The following is a 19,454-nucleotide window of genomic DNA, read 5'->3' on the forward strand; positions in this document are numbered from 1 at the left end:
CGCTTAAATTGAGGACGACGCAGCGAGCAATAGAAAGAAACATGGTAGGTGTAACCTTAAGAGACAAGAAGAGAGCAGAGTGGATTAGGGAACAAACTGGGTATAAGGATATCATAGTTCCAATCTAGAAGAAGAAATCGACATAGGCCGGGCATGTAGTGCGTAGACAGAATAACCGCTAGTCATTAAGGGCAACTAACTGGATTCCGAGACAAGACAAGCGGGTTAGAGGAGACAGAACGTTAGGTGGACAGAAGAAATTAAGAAGTCTGTGGGTATAAATTGGCAGCAGCAAGCACATGACCGGGTTAACTGGCGGAACTTGGGAGAGGCTTTTGTCCTGCAGTGGACGTAGTCAGGATAATTATGATGATGATGATGATGATGATGAATTTTCAGGCCTACTTTTCTGATTTCTGTGAGCAGTTCAACAATCATAAACTCTAATTCGTCCTCTGAGTTACTCATCAAGGATATGTCAGCATTGAATCAAACGTTACTAAAATACTCTCCATTAACTCTTATCCCTAACTCTTCCCAGTCTATAGGGTCCTGAATACCTCATGTGAAGACGCCGTGAATAGCATCGGAAAGATCATGTCTCCCTGTCTTACACCATACTTTATTGGTATTCTGTCACCTTCTTTGAAGAGAACTACGGTGGCTGTGAATCCTTTGTAGATTTCTTCCAGTACATTTAGGTAGGGTTCTTCGATGCCCCGATTTTGTAGTGCCTACTTTACTGCTGATGTCTCGTCTGAGTCAAACGCCATCTCGTAATCTATGAAAGCTATGTATAAGTTGGTTGTATTCTGCACATTTCTTTATTACCTGATTGACGTTATGAATATGGTCCAGTGCGGAGTAGTCGGTACAAAATCCTGCTTGGTCCTTTGGTGATTTAACTCTAATATCACCCTAATTCTATTAGCTATTTTTTGTAAATGGTTTGTACAGAATGGATAATAAGCTGATCGGCCTATAATTTTTCGAATCTTTGACGTCTTTTTTCTTATGGATTAAGATGATGGCATTCTTCTAAGATTCGGCCACCCTTTCCGTCAAGAGACACTATTTACATAAAATAGCTAGTTTTTCTAACACGATCTATCCTCCATTTTTCAGCAGATCTGATGTTACCTGATCCTCACCAGAAGCTTGCCCTCTTAGCATTCCCTTCAAAGCTTTTCGCACTTCTACCATTGCTGGTGGGATGTCCTCTGGGTTACTGCAAGTTCTTGTAATAAGGTCGTGGTTGTCCCGACTACTGTACAGATCTCTCTAAACCTCCTCCGCTATTTTAACTATCCTATTCTTGTTGCTAGTTAATTTGCCTTCCTTGTCCCTCAGTGCATACATCCGGTTTTTGCCTATCTCTTGTTTCACAACTTCTCCGCCATCATTCAGGAGGTCCATTGTTACCTTATCCTCACCATTTGCCTCTTTGCATTCCATATAGAGTTGTCCTTACTTCCGCTGTCATTACTGGTAGGATGTCGAACTCATCTGATCCATTGTTGTTTCTCACATATTATCCTGGTTCTTTTGACTTCTGTACAGCTCTCTGTAGAAATCCTCCGCCATCTCCACTATCCTATCCAGATTGGTTATGACGCTGTCTTCCTTGTTCCTCAGCGCATACATTCGATTTTTCCCCTATTCACAAGTCTGCCTTCACAGTTTTTAGACTTCTGCCACTTTTTATAACTTGCTTAGTACTTTCCACGATTTGGTGCCTTCAGGTAAAATAGAAAAAAATTATTTCTAAGCTGCCAGTTTGTGATAAGATCGCGTGCTACGAGAAGACCACCGGCAGGAAAAGAGAGCTCCTTACTTGTCGTCATAACTACTAGTGATGCTGACAAGTACTCTCAGGTTTCAAAGCACATCATAAAGTAGACGGGTAGACGACCACCACTGAAGCTCATTTGGTAGAGCAGCGAAGCCGTTTTTCGAAGGTCGCAGGTTCGATCCCTGCCAGCCGCAGGGACCGAGACTTTTCAACCGCTTTTCGACCACTTTTCACTCTAAAAATTTACTTTACTATTACTTCTTGTAACAACTCCTATACTTTCCTGGGCATTGTTGTCTGTTACTTCTCAGCTATATTTATTCAAGGCAGGGTTATATTTGTCCGGAGACGAACCAATTACTGGATTACGTGATTTATTTTCCATCTGGTTTTCTGAAAAAGACAAGAGTGAATATATTACAGGCATGCAAAATGGCCAAAAACGACCCTTATGTTTTTCCGGGGCCAGAAGTGCGCGACTACTTCATGAATTTTTAGTGGCTAGGAGTGCGCGATAGCGAATTTCAGAACACAATCGAATCAAATTGTTTTTGAACTTGTTTACGTATAATAAGGCAGCTATTATGAAAGCAGAGCTAAAATGACAATGTAACATTTTTCTAATTAGCCCAAGAATTGCAAAATGCTTGATTTGAAACAAATATTCATTATATTCAACAAAGGAACATGGCTAGTATTTTAACCAGCAAAAATGACACTGTTCGACATAAGGCCATAGCGATGAATGCGATAGCAACACATCGAACTGTTATACGAAGTAAGACTAGGAGATTTACAAAACGTACGAAATGTAGCGAACGTGGTCGATTATACTCAATTCTCGGAAAAGCACGTAATTTCATCCCCATTCTATTCCATGCAAAATGCGCTTAATTCCATTCCTCCAAGTTTTGTCGCCCTTCCATTTCGGGGCCGCAAAAATGTGGAATGATTCCGAATTCATTCCGATTTTGGATTAGCAAGTCCACAACACTGGTATCAGCCATGGTTGTGGATTCGTCGTCATCATCATCAAAACTGCATGCGTATTTGAGGGCTTTCAGAGCACCTGCAACACAGCAACGCAGACAAGCGGAACCAGAGTTGCGGGCTCGCGAAGCTGCAGCGGCATGGCTGCGCCGGCAAGCGAACCTGGAGGCGGCGAGATGATAATGATGAAAAACATTTATTATAAAATAGAGAGGTACGGGGCCAAAGCATGACCCCGCTACATGGTCAGCGTCCTTAGTCCGGGACACCGCATGACGAGGCCCCTACTCGCGCCCGTCTCACCAGAGCCCGTTGAGACTCTAGTGATGAGCAGTTGAGGAGGGCAGTCTCCCATGCCTCTCGGGAAGGGGTAGGGGAAGGGGGTAGGTGGGGATTTTTCGGACATGCCCACACCATGTGGAAGATATCACACGTCTCCCCACATTGTGGGCACCACCCATCTGTGTTCGCATCGAAATGTTTTAGGATTGCAGGACAGAGTAGAGTACCTGTCTGCAGGCGCCTTAGAGTTCGCTCTTCCACCTTACTCAGCCCCTTTGCAGGAGCCGGGTAAAGGCGGTGAGGGTCGCGATAATAGGTCAGAATTTCTTTGAACCGCAGCAGCGGTGTATTGGCCTCCGAGTCATAAGAGCCAAGGTGAGGAGCCCGGTGGCTAAGCGCTCGGGCGGCCGCGTCAGCGGCCTCATTACCTCGTAAGCCCTGATGGCCAGGAGCCCATACGTTGCGTTTCGGGGCTGGATCGGCGAGAGCCCGTTTTAGAACTTGGCTGGCTAAGGGGGATATCTCTCCTACTAAGTAATGAGCACATGCTTTCCGGGAGTCCGTGATGATAACTTTCGAGTTGGGGTCCGCAGCAGCAAGCGCTATCGCGACTTCCTCAGCGCGCTCTGGATTTTGTGCTCGGAACGAGTGCCCATTGACATGCTTTTCCCGGTGAACTACTGAGGCCGTGTAAAATCCCGTGGGCGAAGGCCCTGCTATATCTACGTAAAATACACCAGGTCGGGAGCCGTGTTGCCTCTCAAGCGTCCGAGCCCGCGCCTGTCTTCTGCTTTCGTGCGTGTGCTTATTCATGTTACTGGGGAGTGGAGAGACCGAGAGCATATGCCGCCACAGTTCCGGAATATGCTCTGCCTCCTCTGCAGTGCAAGTGTGCTGTATATGTAAGCGGTTTAGCAGGCGGCGCCCGGGAGCCGTCTGCACGAGCCACGTATATTGATTCATAAGGTGGGCCTCCCGCAACTCCTGGTAGGAGTTGAGCACACCTAGCACCCTCAGTTTGGCGTTGGAAGTGGCCACCGGGAGATCCAGAGCTCGTTTAGTAGCCTTACGAATGATGGCATCTATTCTTTCGTCTTCTTGCTTGTTAGTGCGAAGATATGGGACGGCGTAGAGGATCCGGCTAGTCATGAAGGCATGGGCGAGCCGAAGCGCGTCCCGGCCCCGCAGACCACCCCGCTTGTTGGAAACGCGGTGGATCATGCGCCCTACCTGTTCGCCTATTCTCTTGAGTTTCGCTATAGTGGAGTCTGGTCTGAGTCTGTGGTGAATGAACAGGCCCAGAATCCGGAGCTCCTCCACCTCTCTGATGGGAACCCCAGACAGCGAGATGTGTATGGCTGACTTATCTCTTGGCTTCGCTCTAACGTGCAGAAGCTCTGATTTGTTTGGAGCACATTGGAGTCCACAATCGTTGGCATACGCCTCGACTATGGATGCGGCCTGCTGAAGGCGTTCCTGCATTTCACCAAGGCTCCCTTCAGTAGTCCAGATTGTAATATCGTCGGCATATACTGCTTGCTGTGTGCGTTCCACCCTGGCCAATTCGCTTGGAAGGCGCATCATAGCAGTGTTGAAAAGGAGCGGTGATAACACTGCTCCCTGTGGGGTACACCGTGTTCCCATAATGTACGGGCCATATTCCTCGTCCTCGATCCGAAGAAGTGCCTGGCGTTTAGAGAGAAAATCTCTGACATAAGCAAAGGCCTTAGCCCCGCAATCGGTGGAGCTCAAGTTAGCCAGGATGCTGCTGTGTTTAACATTGTCGAAAGCCCCCTTCAGATAAAGGGCGAGGATGGCTTTATCATTGTGTTGCATAGTTATGGGCTGTATGACGGCCCTATGGAGCTGGAGAAGGACGTCCTGTGCAGACATGTGTGGGCGAAACCCAAACATGGTGTTTGCAAAGAGGCCCTTGCCCTCAAGGTATGGGGAAAGGCGATCCCGTACCATCGTCTCCATAAGCTTGCCCGCGCACGAAGTCAGTGATATGGGCCTCAGATTTTCCGTATTCACGGCCTTGCCTGCTTTGGGGATAAAAGTCACAAGTGACGTTTTCCATTCAGAAGGGAGCGCACGGCCTTCCCAGATCTCGTTCATGTATTTCAATAAATGGAAATAGGCTGTGTCAGGGAGGTTTGCCAACAGCTTTACTGTTATGCGGTCCAGTTTCGGAGCCGTACTCTTGTGCATTTTAGCTAAAGCTGCTTTAAGGTCATGCAACTCAAAACGGGCATAGAGTTGGTGGTTAGGCTTACCAGAGTACGTGTACGCCGGCCCAGGCGGGTCCTCCGTACGACAGAGATACCTATCGCACAGAGCATCCGCAAGCTGTTCCGGAGTGCCTTGGTACCCTTGCAGAGCTCGCCGGAGCTGCTTCTGCGCCTCCCCTCTCGTTTGAGAGGGGTCTATGAGACTGCGAAAGAGACGCCACGTCCCCTTCGAGCTCATCTGACGAGCTGCGGCGTCGCAGCGGGCTATCCAATTTGAATCTGAGAGTTGGGCAGCAAACGCTGCAGCCTGTTCCGTGAGTTGGGCTATGCGGATACGTAGTTTGCGATTAGTCTTCTGCTTTTTCCAACGTTTTGTTAAGCTTCGGCGCGCCTCCCACAAGTGTAGGAGGTGAGTGTCAACAGCGAGGATTTCTTCGTTGGTTTGGAGGGTAGTAGTAAGTCTTTTGTGAATGCTGTTTACGTGTTGAGCCCATTCTGCATAGCCTCCAGAAAATAGTACGAGAGGGATAGTCAGATTGCGAAATTGGGTCCAATCGGTCAACTTGGCTTGACCGCATTTTTTATGAGCTGACTTTTCCAGGAGTGTGACCCGGAGGAGGCAGTGATCACTGCCTAGAGAATCGTCCGAGTTCTCCCAGGTAGCATCTTTAGCATTTTTTACGAGAGAGAGGTCCAGACACGTGTCACGGGTTACCGAGTTCCCCACTCGAGTGGGGTACGCCGGATCCGTGAGCAGCGTGAGGCGAAGGGTGGAGATAAGCTCCGCCAGCTTACGTCTTCTGGCCTTCTCGTAGTGATAGCCCCAGTGAAGGCTGGGAGCATTGAAGTCTCCCACGATCACTAAGGGGTCCTTGTCTGCCAACTTGATCGCCCGGAGGAAGATTTCGCTAAAAGTTACGCGGGGCTTATGCGCGGGGCTGTATATATTTAGGATGTGTATTGACTGGTCGCGACGTCTGAGAGGCAGTACTCTGACCATTGTGTATTCTTGTTCAGTACTTAAGTATAAATCGACCTGAATCGCGGTATATGCCTTGTTCACCAGGATGCATGACGAGGGCCTCCCCTGGAAAGTGCTATAGCCAGAGAATTTAACGTCCAAACCGGGCTCCTGCAAAGCAAGCAAGGCGGGCATGTTTCCGAGGGACTGCAAGTAGAGCTGGAGGTGCGACCGTTTTTTCCAGGCTCTAAAACCCCTGCAGTTCCATTGCATAATCTCAAATTTTTGTAGATATTTAGCTTGTTTATTATATCGGCTAGCCATCTTTTAGTATTTATTTACGGTGCAGAGGACCGGTCCGGACCTGGAGCCGGCCCCGAAAAGCCTTCTTCTGCTGTCTGACGGGAGGCCGGCTTGCGTTTAACCTGCGGGGAGTCGCTCTGAGTGGTGTTTTTAATTTGGGCGATAACCCAGGGCTGCACGGCTTTAAGGACTGAGTTAGAGACCTTCACCACAATTTCGGGAAGTGCTTGCGTTAAGGCTGCCGTGAACATGTCCTGAAAGGACTCGCGGACTGAGGCGGCAAGAGTGCGGGAAGCAGCTGCCAAATGCCGAAGGCGTTACGCACTGCTACTGCTACCCACCAAAACGTTATCACTTACCCGTTTTAAACGCACAGGAAAGTTTGACATGCTTCCTCTAAGTGATTCAAAGAGGTTAAGAGATACCCGCGCTTCGAACACTCACCATCATTCAGTTCCTGGACATGTGGTGATTTATTTATTAAGTGCATCTTGCAAAGTATTTTGCTATTTCTCCAGTTTTTCTAGTATCGGGCCCGCGCAAGAAGCATCGAAGAAACACAACTCCAATAAATTGTCATGGGAAGACATTTCCTGAGCTCTCCTTCAACAGCCCATGTGGCCATGTATTCAGGTACTTTGAAATGTTACATATTGGTGTCCTTCGTACAGAAAGTAAGACACATACCTAGTGGCTCCCACGCAGTTCTGTGATAAAGTCATTGATCTCGGCAGTGACACATACATACATACATACATACATACATACATACATACATACATACATACATACATACATACATACATACATACATACATACATACATACATACATACATACATACATACATACATACATACATGCATAATCATCATCATCATTTATTTACCCTTAAAGGCCCCTGTTGGGGTATTACGCAAGGGGGTAGCTAGCATACACAAGAGAAAAAAATGCAAACAGTCATTAGAAAGCAAAAAAACTAAAATTTACAATGAAATTATCAAAATGCACGTAAAGGATAATGCGCTCAAGATGAAAACACAATTACACAAAAATCTCAATTCATTACGCATCATCACTCAATAAACTTGTTTCAAAATTTGATGGGGTGATGTACAATCACAACACTGTCACGTAAACTATTCCATTCTGCAATGGCTATTGGCAAGAAGGAGTTGTTGTCCGAATTGGTAGAGCCTTGAATTTTTTAAAGACTGAGGGAGCGGGACAGGTGGCGTAAAGTGCGGTTTGGCGGGAGAAGAAACATGTCACGTAAGTGTGGAAAGTTACAATAGAGCTTATGAAAGAGGCATAAGCGAGAGGTTTTTTTGCGAAGTGCTAACAATTTAATGTCGAGGGATGATTTGATCTTTGTGACACTTAGCCGACGGTTGTACTTGGATGTAATAAAACGGGCTGCGCGGTTTTGGACAGCTTGAAGTATTTCAACAAGGTACGCTTGATGTGGGTTCCATATTGCCGATGCGACTTCCAGTTTAGTGCGTGTAAATGTATCGTATGCAAGTTTTCGGATCAAAAGCGGTGATGATGATAGGAACCGTCTAATAGATCCCAGAGATATCTTAGTGGTGGCTACCAGATTATGATAATGTTCGAACCATTTGAGCTTGCTAATGATGGTAACCCCGAGGTACCCGTATGAATCAACCAGCTCAATAGGAAGAGAATGCAAAGACTAGGAGTAGGGCATGAGAGTGTTTCAGTGACACGTGCATCAATTTATATTTTTTGGCGTTTAGTTGCATGAGCCACAGAGTGCATCATTTTTCAATTGTTTTGAGGTCACGTTTTAAAAGCATGTGATCGTTATGTGAGGTAAGGTAGCATACATACATACATACATACATACATACATACATACATACATACATACATACATACATACATACATACATACATACATACATGCATGCATGCATACATACATACATACATACATACATACATACATACATACATACATACATACATACATACATACATACATACATACATACATACATACATACATACATACATACATACATACATACATACATACATACATACATACATACATACATACATACTAAGCCAGGAAGAAGGGTGCATTCAGCAGAAAGCTTGCAGCTTACCGACATCATTCACGACATCATAAATCCCCGTTTCGACGTGGATTCGTGATATTCGGTGCGCCAGTCTTTTCTGTGATGTACGTTCCCAATTCTCACAAGGTTCAATTCTGTGAGTGTGATTCACCATGCCTGTCTGAAAAATAAAGAGCGGTTTTCCTATCCCAGTTGTTGCATGGCATATTTTACTGCATTGAATTTGGTCCATTTGTTGATTTTTTGTTTATTTTTTGTTTTGTTGATCTATTTGTTGATTTCTGAAAGATGGCATTAACAAGAACTTTCCCCAATATAAATATTACATGACCTCTTTGTCAAATCTGTCTTGTATAAGCAGATTGTCATGTACGGATGTATAGCCAGGAGTTTGTTTCAGTAGGGGAGTAGGAGAAGGGAGGTCAAGTCCTCTGTGTGCGCCTGCATGCTTGTACAAGATACAGGCTAACAGTGAAGATTTCGAGGTGTGTTGAACACATCTACTTTACAGTGGCCAAAATGAGGGCTACTTGGGGCAACAGCGTGTAACTTAAAATTCTTTACTCACGACGTGATAATTTCCTGGAACTACCGGCTTGAGCAGCAGTGATGCCAGCTTGTCCGGATCTTCGAACAAGTGTCTCTCATAGTGGGAGCCTTGAACCTGCGTAAAACTTGTGTGAACACTTCCACGTGACTGTGAACTTCCATGTGAACTTGCGCATAACGTCTGTGAACACTTATGCTTGAAATAAATAGTGAATAGTCATTGAATCAAAAAGCACCATGCCTGCTCGGTAGGCGCAGTCCGTCATAGCGAAAGCTATAACAGCGGCCTTTCAGAGCCTTTTCAAAACACTCAGTGGGTAATTACTGCGAGGACACTTTCTTGGTGCCCACTAGGGCATTATTAATAAACTTTTGGGTAGTAGGCAGGCCTCCGCTATGCTATCTTTTGTCATTCTTATGAAAAGCGTGGTATCTGCAAGACACTTCCTAGAAATTTTGTGCCAATTGTCCATGCAGTGGCTGACGACGATGAGGAACTGTAGCTGAAGTGGGTATGCGCCACAGTTAAGAGGGGAACAAGACGGAACCATCACAAAAGCTTGGCCAAGCTTTTGTGATGGTTCGAAGCATCGGATGGCCCACTCGTTATGCTATTTGCATTGTGCGACGACTGGTTGTTCTTTCGCTGTTGTAAAACGCTTTATAAGTCGTATTAACGCGATTGCTTTCCCAAAATGAAGCCTGCTTAAGGCAAGTGTGACAACAAGTCACAGGCACTGGTGTAGCCAGCTGTTGGAAGCTGTTGGAAAAAAATACCATAAAAAACTGTGTAGCTCAGTGTTAGAATACTGGGCAAAATCCCAGCAGACTAGGGTTCGAGCCCCATTGTGCCATTGGTGCAAGGGTTGTTTTTTTTTTTCTAACTTCGAGCGATGTTGTTACAGATGGCAGCGGTGGTGGTGGCTGACAACTGCGCGTGACCCAAAAAGTAATCTTATAACCGCAGTACTGCTCAGTGTAAACAAGTGAAATTTATATTACACTTTTATTTCACGTATATATGAGCGTTGGTCTGACCCCCCTCCTCCCCTTCTAAAAGTATCTTGGGCAAAAAGGTTACACAAGCACTTACAGAAGATTATTCGCAAGCCCCCTAGTTACTTGAGATCTCTGATCAGCGCTGAAGAGCTGTGTGTGCAATTTAAGAATATATACTTCACGAGGTGACGCGTTATGAATATAGCATACAATCGAACACAAACGTTTACAGACGGCGCGAGTGCTAGGCTAAAAGCCTCTTCGCGACATTTCCACTACGTTAGCGGTAGTCGATAGCACGAGAAGCATCTCTCCCTAATCCAGGGCCGGTCTCTTTTCTGGTTAGGTACAAATAATTTTAACTCTTCACTTTCTATTGCGACGCGCTTTTTGACATCTTCATCTACGTGCTTTTGCTTCGAAAACAGACTATGAGCATACAGTTTATCGGTCGCACTCTTTATTACGAAGTGACACCTCGACAATGGTATGCCGTTTCAGGCATGCCAAGTTAGATTTGATCCTGCAATGAAAGGAGAACTGTGACGGTCATACTGCAGAAAAGCGCTTACCGCGAAAACTTCAATCTAACAATGCTCTACGCGGCAGCAGAAAATTGAAAGTCCAGTGAATATCAAGAAGACCCATTTCCGGCCTCGCCCTGCAGTCGACGGTAGATGGCGCGCCGCTAGATGGTGCGGAGGTGGGACAAATGGCGCGCCGCCAGATAGCGCACCGCTGGATGCTACGGAGGTGGGTGATACGTTTGTGGTGATCACAAACGTATCAAGCTAAGTTTTGGAAGAGCAGTGAAAGTGGGAAGGAGAGAAGATGAACAACTACAGGAAAATTTTTATCCAGAAAGGCAAATTGAAATAGCCACTAAACAAATTCAGAAAGCAATCATGGAGGATAATAAAACAGTGTGGACATACACGAACATAATTAGACTGTTTGAGCTAGAGCTTGCTAAGACGCGTGACAAGTCACCCCGGCAAAGAAGGCACAAACCCAAAAGTTGGTGGGATGAGGAAGTTAAGAAAGCTATAGCAAAACGTCAGGAAGCCTCTAGGAAACACAGACATGCTAAGCAGCGGGATGAACCGACAGATGATGTTGAAAGAAAATGGGAAAGCTTTCTAAGCTGTAGAAGGGATGCATCCCTTCTGGTCAATGAAAAGATTAGAAGAAAGGGAGCTCAGTGGCTGGCAGAAGTACATAAAAAAGATAGAAAGGCAGCTGCGAAATTTCGGAACCATCGAAACTCCCTAAGAAATGAGACGACCCTAGAGCAGAGGTTTATAACTACCACCCAAGGTGCTAGGCTAGAAGGGGACGAAGCTATTGAATATATAAGAACAAGGGTGACAGAAAAATTTTAAGAAATAAGTGCTTTATGCACCACAATAGACAAGGATGAATCAAGTGGTGCAGTGGCTCAATTTTCACAACGAGAGTGGGAAAGGGCTCAGAAAAGAGTTCCTAGTAGTACATCAGCAGGCCCAGATGGCATTCCAATTATGTTGATAAAGACATTAGGTCCAAAGTCTAAGCATGCTTTGAGAGAGGCAGTGAGCAAACTAATAATCGATGGTGAGGGACCCTATGAATGGAAACTTAGCAAACTGAGCAGGATTTATAGAGGAAAGGGGGACAAAGCTGAGACAAACAACCACCGTCATATAAGAGTGACATCAGTGGTCTACAGGCTGGCGATGCAGATTATAAAGGAAAGACTGCAGGCATGAATAGAAGATGATGGGGTGCTGGGGGAACTGCAGAATGGGTTTCAGAAACACAGGAGGTTGGAAGACAATCTGTTCTGACTGACGCAGTGCATCGAAATAGCAGAAAAGAAACACATGCCCCTGTGGCCAGCATTTTTGGATATCAATGGAGCGTACAATAGCGTGGTTCAAGAGGAATTGTGGGGAATACTGGACACACTAGGCGTGGAATATGTAGTCACTAATATTTTAAAGGATATCTATAAAGGTAACGAGGCGGTTATAAAGTGGCAAAAACAGGTATCTAAGCCTGCCGAAGTAAAACGGGGGCTTAGGCAGGAGTGTCCCCTGTCAGCCTTATTATTCATGATGTACCTACAAGGATTAGAGGCCAAATTAGAGAGATGTCGACTGGGCTTCAACCTCTGTTTAGTCAAACAAGGAAAACTCACTGATCATGCACTACCAGCATTAATGTACGCAGATGATATAGTGCTAATGGCCGACAACAAGGAAGATTTGCAGAGATTGATGGACATCTGCGGTAATGAGGGAGATAGGTTAGATTTTAGATTCAGTAAGGAAAAATCAGCAGTCATGGTTTTCAATGATAATGAAGGTAGTGAGCTTAGAATAGAGGAGGTCACGCTAGAGATAACAGATAAATACAAATATCGGGGCGATGGATAAGCAATGGGACCGAGTACCTAAGGGAACACGAAATATACGTGACGACTAAAGGTAACAGGAATGCAGCAGTGATGAAAAAATAGGGACTGTGGAATTACAATAGGTATGATGTTGTGAGAGGAATAATGAAATGCGTCATGGTTCCTGGGCGGACGTTCGGCAATGCGGTCTTGTGCATGAGATCAGAAGTTCAAGCAAGATTAGAAATTAAGCAACGTGGAATAGGTATAAGGCTTGCTTTAGGAGCTCGCGGGAATACACCAAATCAGGGAGTAAGAGGTGATATGGGATGGACATCATTTGATGGCGGGGATGCTGCTAGCAGCAAGATAAAACTTGAGAAGCGATAGAGAGAAATGGGGGAGGAGCGTTAGGGCTAGGAAGGTTTTCAGCTACTTGTACATGAAGAATGTCGATACAAAATGGAGGAAGCGAACCAGGAAATTGAATGGTAAATATTCGCAAAACAGCAGGTGGCCAAACCAAAAAGAACTATCAGTTAAGAAGAAAGTGAAGGAAACGGAGACCGACATGTGGAGAATTGGCATGATTAAGAAGTCCGCACTAGAGATCTATCGCACTTTTAGGCGGGAAGTTGCCAGGGAAAGGATCTATGATAATACTCGGGGTAGTTCTCTACTGTTTGAGGCCAGGACGACAGTGTTGCGAACCAATATATATCGAGCCAAATACGAAGGGGTAGACACAGTATGCAGTGCGTGTGGAGAGGAAGAAGAAACTACCGAACACTTGATAATGTTGTGTAAAGGGCTTCACCCTATAGTTCAGGATGATGGCGCAGAGTTTCTTAAAGCACTGGGGATTAGGGACAGGGAGGGCAAAATAGACTTTAAGCGGGCAGACTTACCTAGAAGGAGGTTATCTGATTGGTGGCTAAAGTCAAGGCACGAGTGAAAATAAACCCGTCACTGCAAAGTACGAAGGCTCAACCTCACTATTTAGAGGGGAAAAAAAGATAAATCTAATGATTAGTTCACTAAGTATTACGGCTAGGTGGCGTTAGCTGCCGCCCGATTTAAAAGGTACAGCCACATCCATCCATCCATCCATCCATCCATCCATCCATCCATCCATCCATCCATCCATCCATCCATCCGGACAGGTAGTTTGGAATTGGTGCGCGAGGTCCGCAAGCGGTTTTGGTTGACTGTACATTCCCTTTAAAAAAAACCTGGAGCTTCGTGCTACTCCTGCGCACATAGCGCTCTTTTAAAGGGGGGAGGGACGGGGGCTTGATGCTTTACATATATTTCGTACCAACTACGTCAGCTTCAGTCATTGCTGAATGTATAATATAACTTTTGTGACAGCAACGTTTTAAACGCGACCACTTTTGTTATAAAGCAACGGAGGTTTCACCATTCTTCCAGTGTGAATGACACGGGGTATATGTCGCATGCTATTCCGCCGGCGACACATGTCTGCGTCACCGAGCACGTATCGAATCATCATAAGGTAGCTTATCAGCCCAAACTTCCTTAATTATAATTACCGAATAACGGAACAATATATAATTATAACAATCACGTTTATAGATACCAACTGTCTTCCTGTAACCCGTGATGCCATAACACAGATCATCCTGACCAAGGCGTAAAGGCAAGTGTATTGAAGGGTTGAAACGTCAGGTGCTGCTTTTCGTACAGTGGTGTGTGTGCAGTACCTTTAGAAGCCGCTAAGATGTCGGAACACCTGTGCTTTTGTGCATCGATGTAATTTTTTTTTTCTCTTTTGGCTTGAATGGGTGGATGGGGTAGAATGCATGGACGAAGCCGCGGATGATGAACCCGTGCCGCAGAACAGGAAAAAAACTGTATGAAGGGGAGAGCACCTGAGTAATGTTCTTCATAAAGCTAGGTTCTCGAACACTGATATTCTAATCATTTTAAAAGTGATCACTTTGCAACAATAGCTTAGAAAGCGATTAAACGTAGCTGCACAACAGAAGCTCACCTGCAGTTTTGGTCTGGGTTCGAGTTTGGTTCAACACCTTTATAGGCACGCTTCAAGGTAAAAAATTGTGCGCAAATGAATACAAGGACACAGAAAGACCGGAAAGAGACAGCTGCAAACTTTAAACTTAGTGTATTTGTGTCTTCCTTTTGACCAAACAGGTTGCAAGAGGCCACAAAAAAATTACGCTACATCCACGGAAAGAATGATGATATGTAGGTGAAGTTCGAGTGGGGGAGATCATTAACAAACCGTAACTCTTCCATAAAAAATTAGCGCATTACACCAATAGAAAGACGTAAGACTGTGTGTATTTTACACAAATCAACTTTTATTTTGTTCGTTTGTTGCTTCGTCTCTTTCTTTGTTCTTTTCATTTGTTCGTTTTCGTGGTGGCTGGATTGCGAAGTCCCTTCATTATTATGCTAGTATTATGGCGAAACCCTTTCAACAATTCACGGGGGCTCTCAATGTCGCTTCGTGACTCTCGTCTCAATACGTAATCAAACAGATTATAAAATATTTCAAAAGATAGCTTTCACTTACGTATTGTTCGGCAGTACCATTTTCTGTTACTTCTAGCAGAAGGACTGTGTCGGCAAGAACGGAAGCTTTCTTTAGATTAAGAGAGTACCCGTCAATAACCAGCAGTTTTTCCAAGTTTTCCTGTCTGCTTTCGTACACTTGAGGGTAAACCGTAACACCCTCTGTGCTAGAATCGGCTTGCTTGCTTGTGAATTGGTATGCGCCGGACAGGTTCACGAAGAAGGACATTCTTTGAATACCTGGCACGAAGTAATTCTTTCAATCAATGATCAATACAATCGCTATGCATTAGCGATACTAAATACTTCACTTCTAGACCACAGTAGCTGAGTGCATCATTGTACCACAAATATTTTATAAGAAGAAAGAGCACATATTTTCTCAATAATCTCACATAGCACACTGGTTCTGTGTCAACTCATAGAAGTACTGTACTCCTCGTGTTATAAATGGGAATCACTGTTTGGCACAATCGGAAAACTGTATGTCGTGATTCCAGTGCAGCATTTTGCATTCTTATTAAGCAGAGAAAACACAAGAAAAAGTGTGCGAAATTTTTGGTCCAGCTAAAAATACTGGAAAATTCCGAGAAAGCAAATCAACATTTCCTAGATTGTAATTGCCACAAATAAATATTACTGAAGCAGAGTGCTGTGAAACAGCTTGGTGTGGCAGTGGATATTAAAATAGTCCGTTGAATGACTTGATTATAACGTCTATGGTGATAGTACGTGATGTATCCTCCATACAAGCTCTACCTATTGTCTTTGCGCTTTCTAAGCGCACACTCGGTGAAGTGAAATAAACCCGTGCTCGAGCACGTGCGCTTCACGGCATAGCGCCTTAAGAAAATCCACTTCCATTGATGTATCCAAGTCTGCGTTTACTGCCGACCTCTTTTCAATTTTGTGCATTATGACTGAACAAAAAAAAACCAACGGACTAACAACAATCGACAATCGCTCTATAGAGTCGAGGGAGTCACAGTTTAGCGGTTGGTTGGACCACGTCATTCATCACAAACACCTTGATAAGCTTATTGTCTGTGTGTGCCTTGAATTAATGTGGAATGCGCCGTTTGCCAACGAGAGTTATTTCACGCTCATTAGTATGTTTTCATAGGGACTTTCCCGGCTGCACAACAACTGGGCATTAGCGTTTGGTTGTTATTGACTTTCTTGTAATTTCCTCTCGCCGGCTTCACGCGGGGCATAAAGTTGCGATAAGATGAAAATTGTAGTGCCGTTCTGAGGCTTCTATTTTTGAACATTACGTTGTTTAGGCGATAAAAAAAATATTTTCATTATATCATTCTTTCGGACTACTGCGCGTAAAATGTCAATTAACGTCTATCGAAGATTATTTGTTCAAGTACTTACCGATTACCACGATGTAGACATAAGCGCGGAGCAGCAGCACGGACATTTCACTGATTCCTCGACACTAAGTTAGAATTAGTTCGGAGGTCTAAAAATTAGAATTTCTTCACTATCAGCTATTTTTATAAAGTCACTACGACTGGTTATGCGAGTCTAAGACTATGTCTGTATTGTTCAAACTGCTTTAGAACAATCACAAGGGCCTCGCGTCAGTGTACAAGCTGTGCCTTTTCGTTTTCGTGTCCGCTGTAAGCATTTATTAGTTAGAGTAGTGAACCAAAGTAAATGTTCTCTTTGAATTATTCTGCATTTAAAGTGGTGACCTCTGCTACGGTTAATATGAATGACACCTACACCAGAACCTTACGTTGGTTTAGATATTTTATTTCTGCGCAGGTTCATAGTTAGAATAGGTTGTCCGGAAGCAATCTTTACTATTCACACAACTCGAACCTTAACGGATATGTAAACGTACTGCCTTTATACGATCTCAATGAAACTACAGTTGTATATGGGGGCCCTCGCACTCCTTGAAAAGACTCCAATAATAAGTCCCAAAACCACGATATGAATATCAGGAACGGAGTAGTGTAGAGCTCAGAATTTTTTTATGTGGTGTACATTAGGCAGTACATGGGCCTTTTCATTTCGCCTTCATGAAGACGTGATGGCCGCGGCCGGGGTCGAAACCAAGACTTTCGGGTCAGCAGCCTTGCATCGGTACTGCTACAACAGTTCGGTGGACGTCAGCTTCAACATATTCTTGTTTAAATGAAATAGAACAATAACGTCAATTGCATCCGTATTTATACAGATATAAAGATATCACGTTTCTTTCTGCTGTCTTAGCCAAGCTTACTTATTTAGCGAACAAAAGAGTAAGAATTCAATTAGGTTAGATATTTAGGAAAAATTAACCTGCATGCGTAGACGAAAAACAATCTCCGCATCCCCACAAAGTGAATGATGATGAGTCGGTAAAGCACCGGCGGATCATCCGTGAATCACCCGTACGATTCTCAATCGAACTTGCAAATTAGTGACAATGCGTGCGTAGAGCATATACAATGTTGTTTTATTAGTCGTATATGATATTGGGGTGCGGACTTCGTTTCGCACGTAGAGCGTGAACCAAAAATTAGCTGTGAGCATCAACGCCGGGGAAATTTCACCGCAGCACAGCAATGGCGTTCGTCTGAGACTGTTTGATTTGAATGTTGGCAATTTTCCCCAAATTACCTCGCAGCTGTGTGAAATATTTGCAAAGCGGCAAACACCTTGCAGCTGTGCACGAAGCTCCTGTAGAGGAAATCCCGCTTGAACCGAGCATCGGTGCAACCAATCTCAGGTAGCGAATGTTTTCGATGTTTTGCCGTTGTTTCCGACGCTCTCGCCATTTCAGGGTGCGCTTTCCAGCGTCGCCGTGCTGGGGCAGCTTCCCGCGCCTTGGACTCCACGTCCGCTTGTTTTTCTGCGTCGCCGCTTCTGTAGTAGCTTGTCGTTGGACGCCAATTGTGGGGATATGGGCTACAGATAGCGCACAATGAATGCCCCAGGAAAGAGGCGGGCCCCACCGCGGTGGTCTAGTGGTTAAGGTACTCGGCTGCTGACCCGCAGGTCATGGGTTCAAATCCCGGCTGCGGCTGCTGCATTTCCGATGGAGGCGGGAATGTTGTAGGTCCGTGTGCTCAGATATGGGTGCACGTTAAAGAACCCCAGGTGGTCGAAATTTCCGGAGCCCCCCATTACGGCGTCTCTCATAATCATATGGTGCTTTTGAGACGTTCAACCCCACATATCATTCAAGGAAGAGGCGGATACTGACCAGGAACCGTCTTTATTGCGTCGAAAAGGAGCGAGCGGCTCCTTTTGCGTAGCTGGTGTAGCTGCTCCTTTTGGTGTGCCCATTCTCACCTACAGAAGGGCGATTACAACTTGCTCTATACAGTAAAAGTACGCCACTTGAGTAACTTCAGATATTGCAAACGCTAATCACAGCGTAGATCTTACAAACCACTAAATCATCCTAGAATAATTAATTGACCAAGCTGAAGTACACAGCACAAAATATTTCAAGGACGAACAAAAGCGCCATTGTCTCGCGTTTTATTCGCCAGTCCTCGTATGTTCGCGCTGTTTGTTTGTTCAATACTTAATTTTCTTCAGAGCGTAGGAACGACACCACACTTTCTCAAATAGGACTGTGCTTTCTTAAATGGCACAAATTCTTACTGCTCGCAAAGTAGTTTGTCTTAGTCAAATAAATAACGCTTTAAGTGTCCTCCGAGGTTGAGGATTATCGCCATAACTGCGAAGTGTTTTACTATATTTACTAGCATGTAATATATACATAGGGATGTCAGATGTATGTATATGTCGATGACACCGGATATCATGATACATCAGTGTGGGCTGCAGGCTCATAAGAATAGACCGGAAACACGAGGACTTTAACTTGCCCTTGAATATCAATGAAATAACAGCGATAATATTCTTTTGAATTGTTCCGCAGCAAATGTCGTTACTCTAGTAACACGACGCTATGCTGCAGGTGGACTCAAGCATTTAGGAGTCACTTACACCGGAAAACCTAGCTGAAGTTCCGGAATATAATATAGGAGTATGGGAGCATCAGCAGCAGGCACACTACAGATATTTGCCTAATAAAACCTAGTTGCTGTATTAGGTCATGTATATTTTATTTCTTTATTTTCGGGCGAGAAATTACTAACAAATAAAAGACCTGTCCTGTGGTATTTCATGTATTTGTTTTTTTATCGCGAAAGCAAATACGTCGTCATGCTGCACAGACGTACGAATGAACTCGAAATCGATGCCCCAGCGCAATACTCGGCCCATTATTTAATACTCACTACCAGTGCTTCTCGGAAAAGCATTGATATCAAGTAGCTATTGAGATCCG

General features: G+C 44.6%; 1 protein-coding gene across 3 annotated transcripts in view; it reads right to left on the reverse strand.

The window, feature by feature from the left end:
* LOC142803839 (venom metalloproteinase antarease TserMP_A-like) overlaps positions 1-16,790 on the reverse strand; it is a 52,084-nt gene extending 35,294 nt beyond the window's left edge. For 2 of the 3 annotated variants that reach the window (XM_075890021.1, XM_075890019.1), the window contains exons 1-5: positions 16,532-16,790; positions 15,153-15,391; positions 9,236-9,331; positions 8,695-8,827; positions 2,147-2,185 (exon numbers count right to left, since the gene is read on the reverse strand). In XM_075890021.1, coding sequence (XP_075746136.1) covers positions 2,147-2,185; positions 8,695-8,827; positions 9,236-9,331; positions 15,153-15,391; positions 16,532-16,577 — 553 coding nt within the window. In that variant the 5' untranslated portion in view covers positions 16,578-16,790. The remainder of the gene's footprint in view (positions 1-2,146; positions 2,186-8,694; positions 8,828-9,235; positions 9,332-15,152; positions 15,392-16,531) is intronic. The other variant, XM_075890020.1, reaches the window with a different exon arrangement.
* Positions 16,791-19,454: the final 2,664 nt, after the last annotated feature.

Source organism: Rhipicephalus microplus, chromosome 3 (genome assembly GCF_043290135.1).
Source record: "Rhipicephalus microplus isolate Deutch F79 chromosome 3, USDA_Rmic, whole genome shotgun sequence".
In the NCBI taxonomy this organism is placed as follows: Eukaryota; Metazoa; Arthropoda; class Arachnida; order Ixodida; family Ixodidae; genus Rhipicephalus; species Rhipicephalus microplus.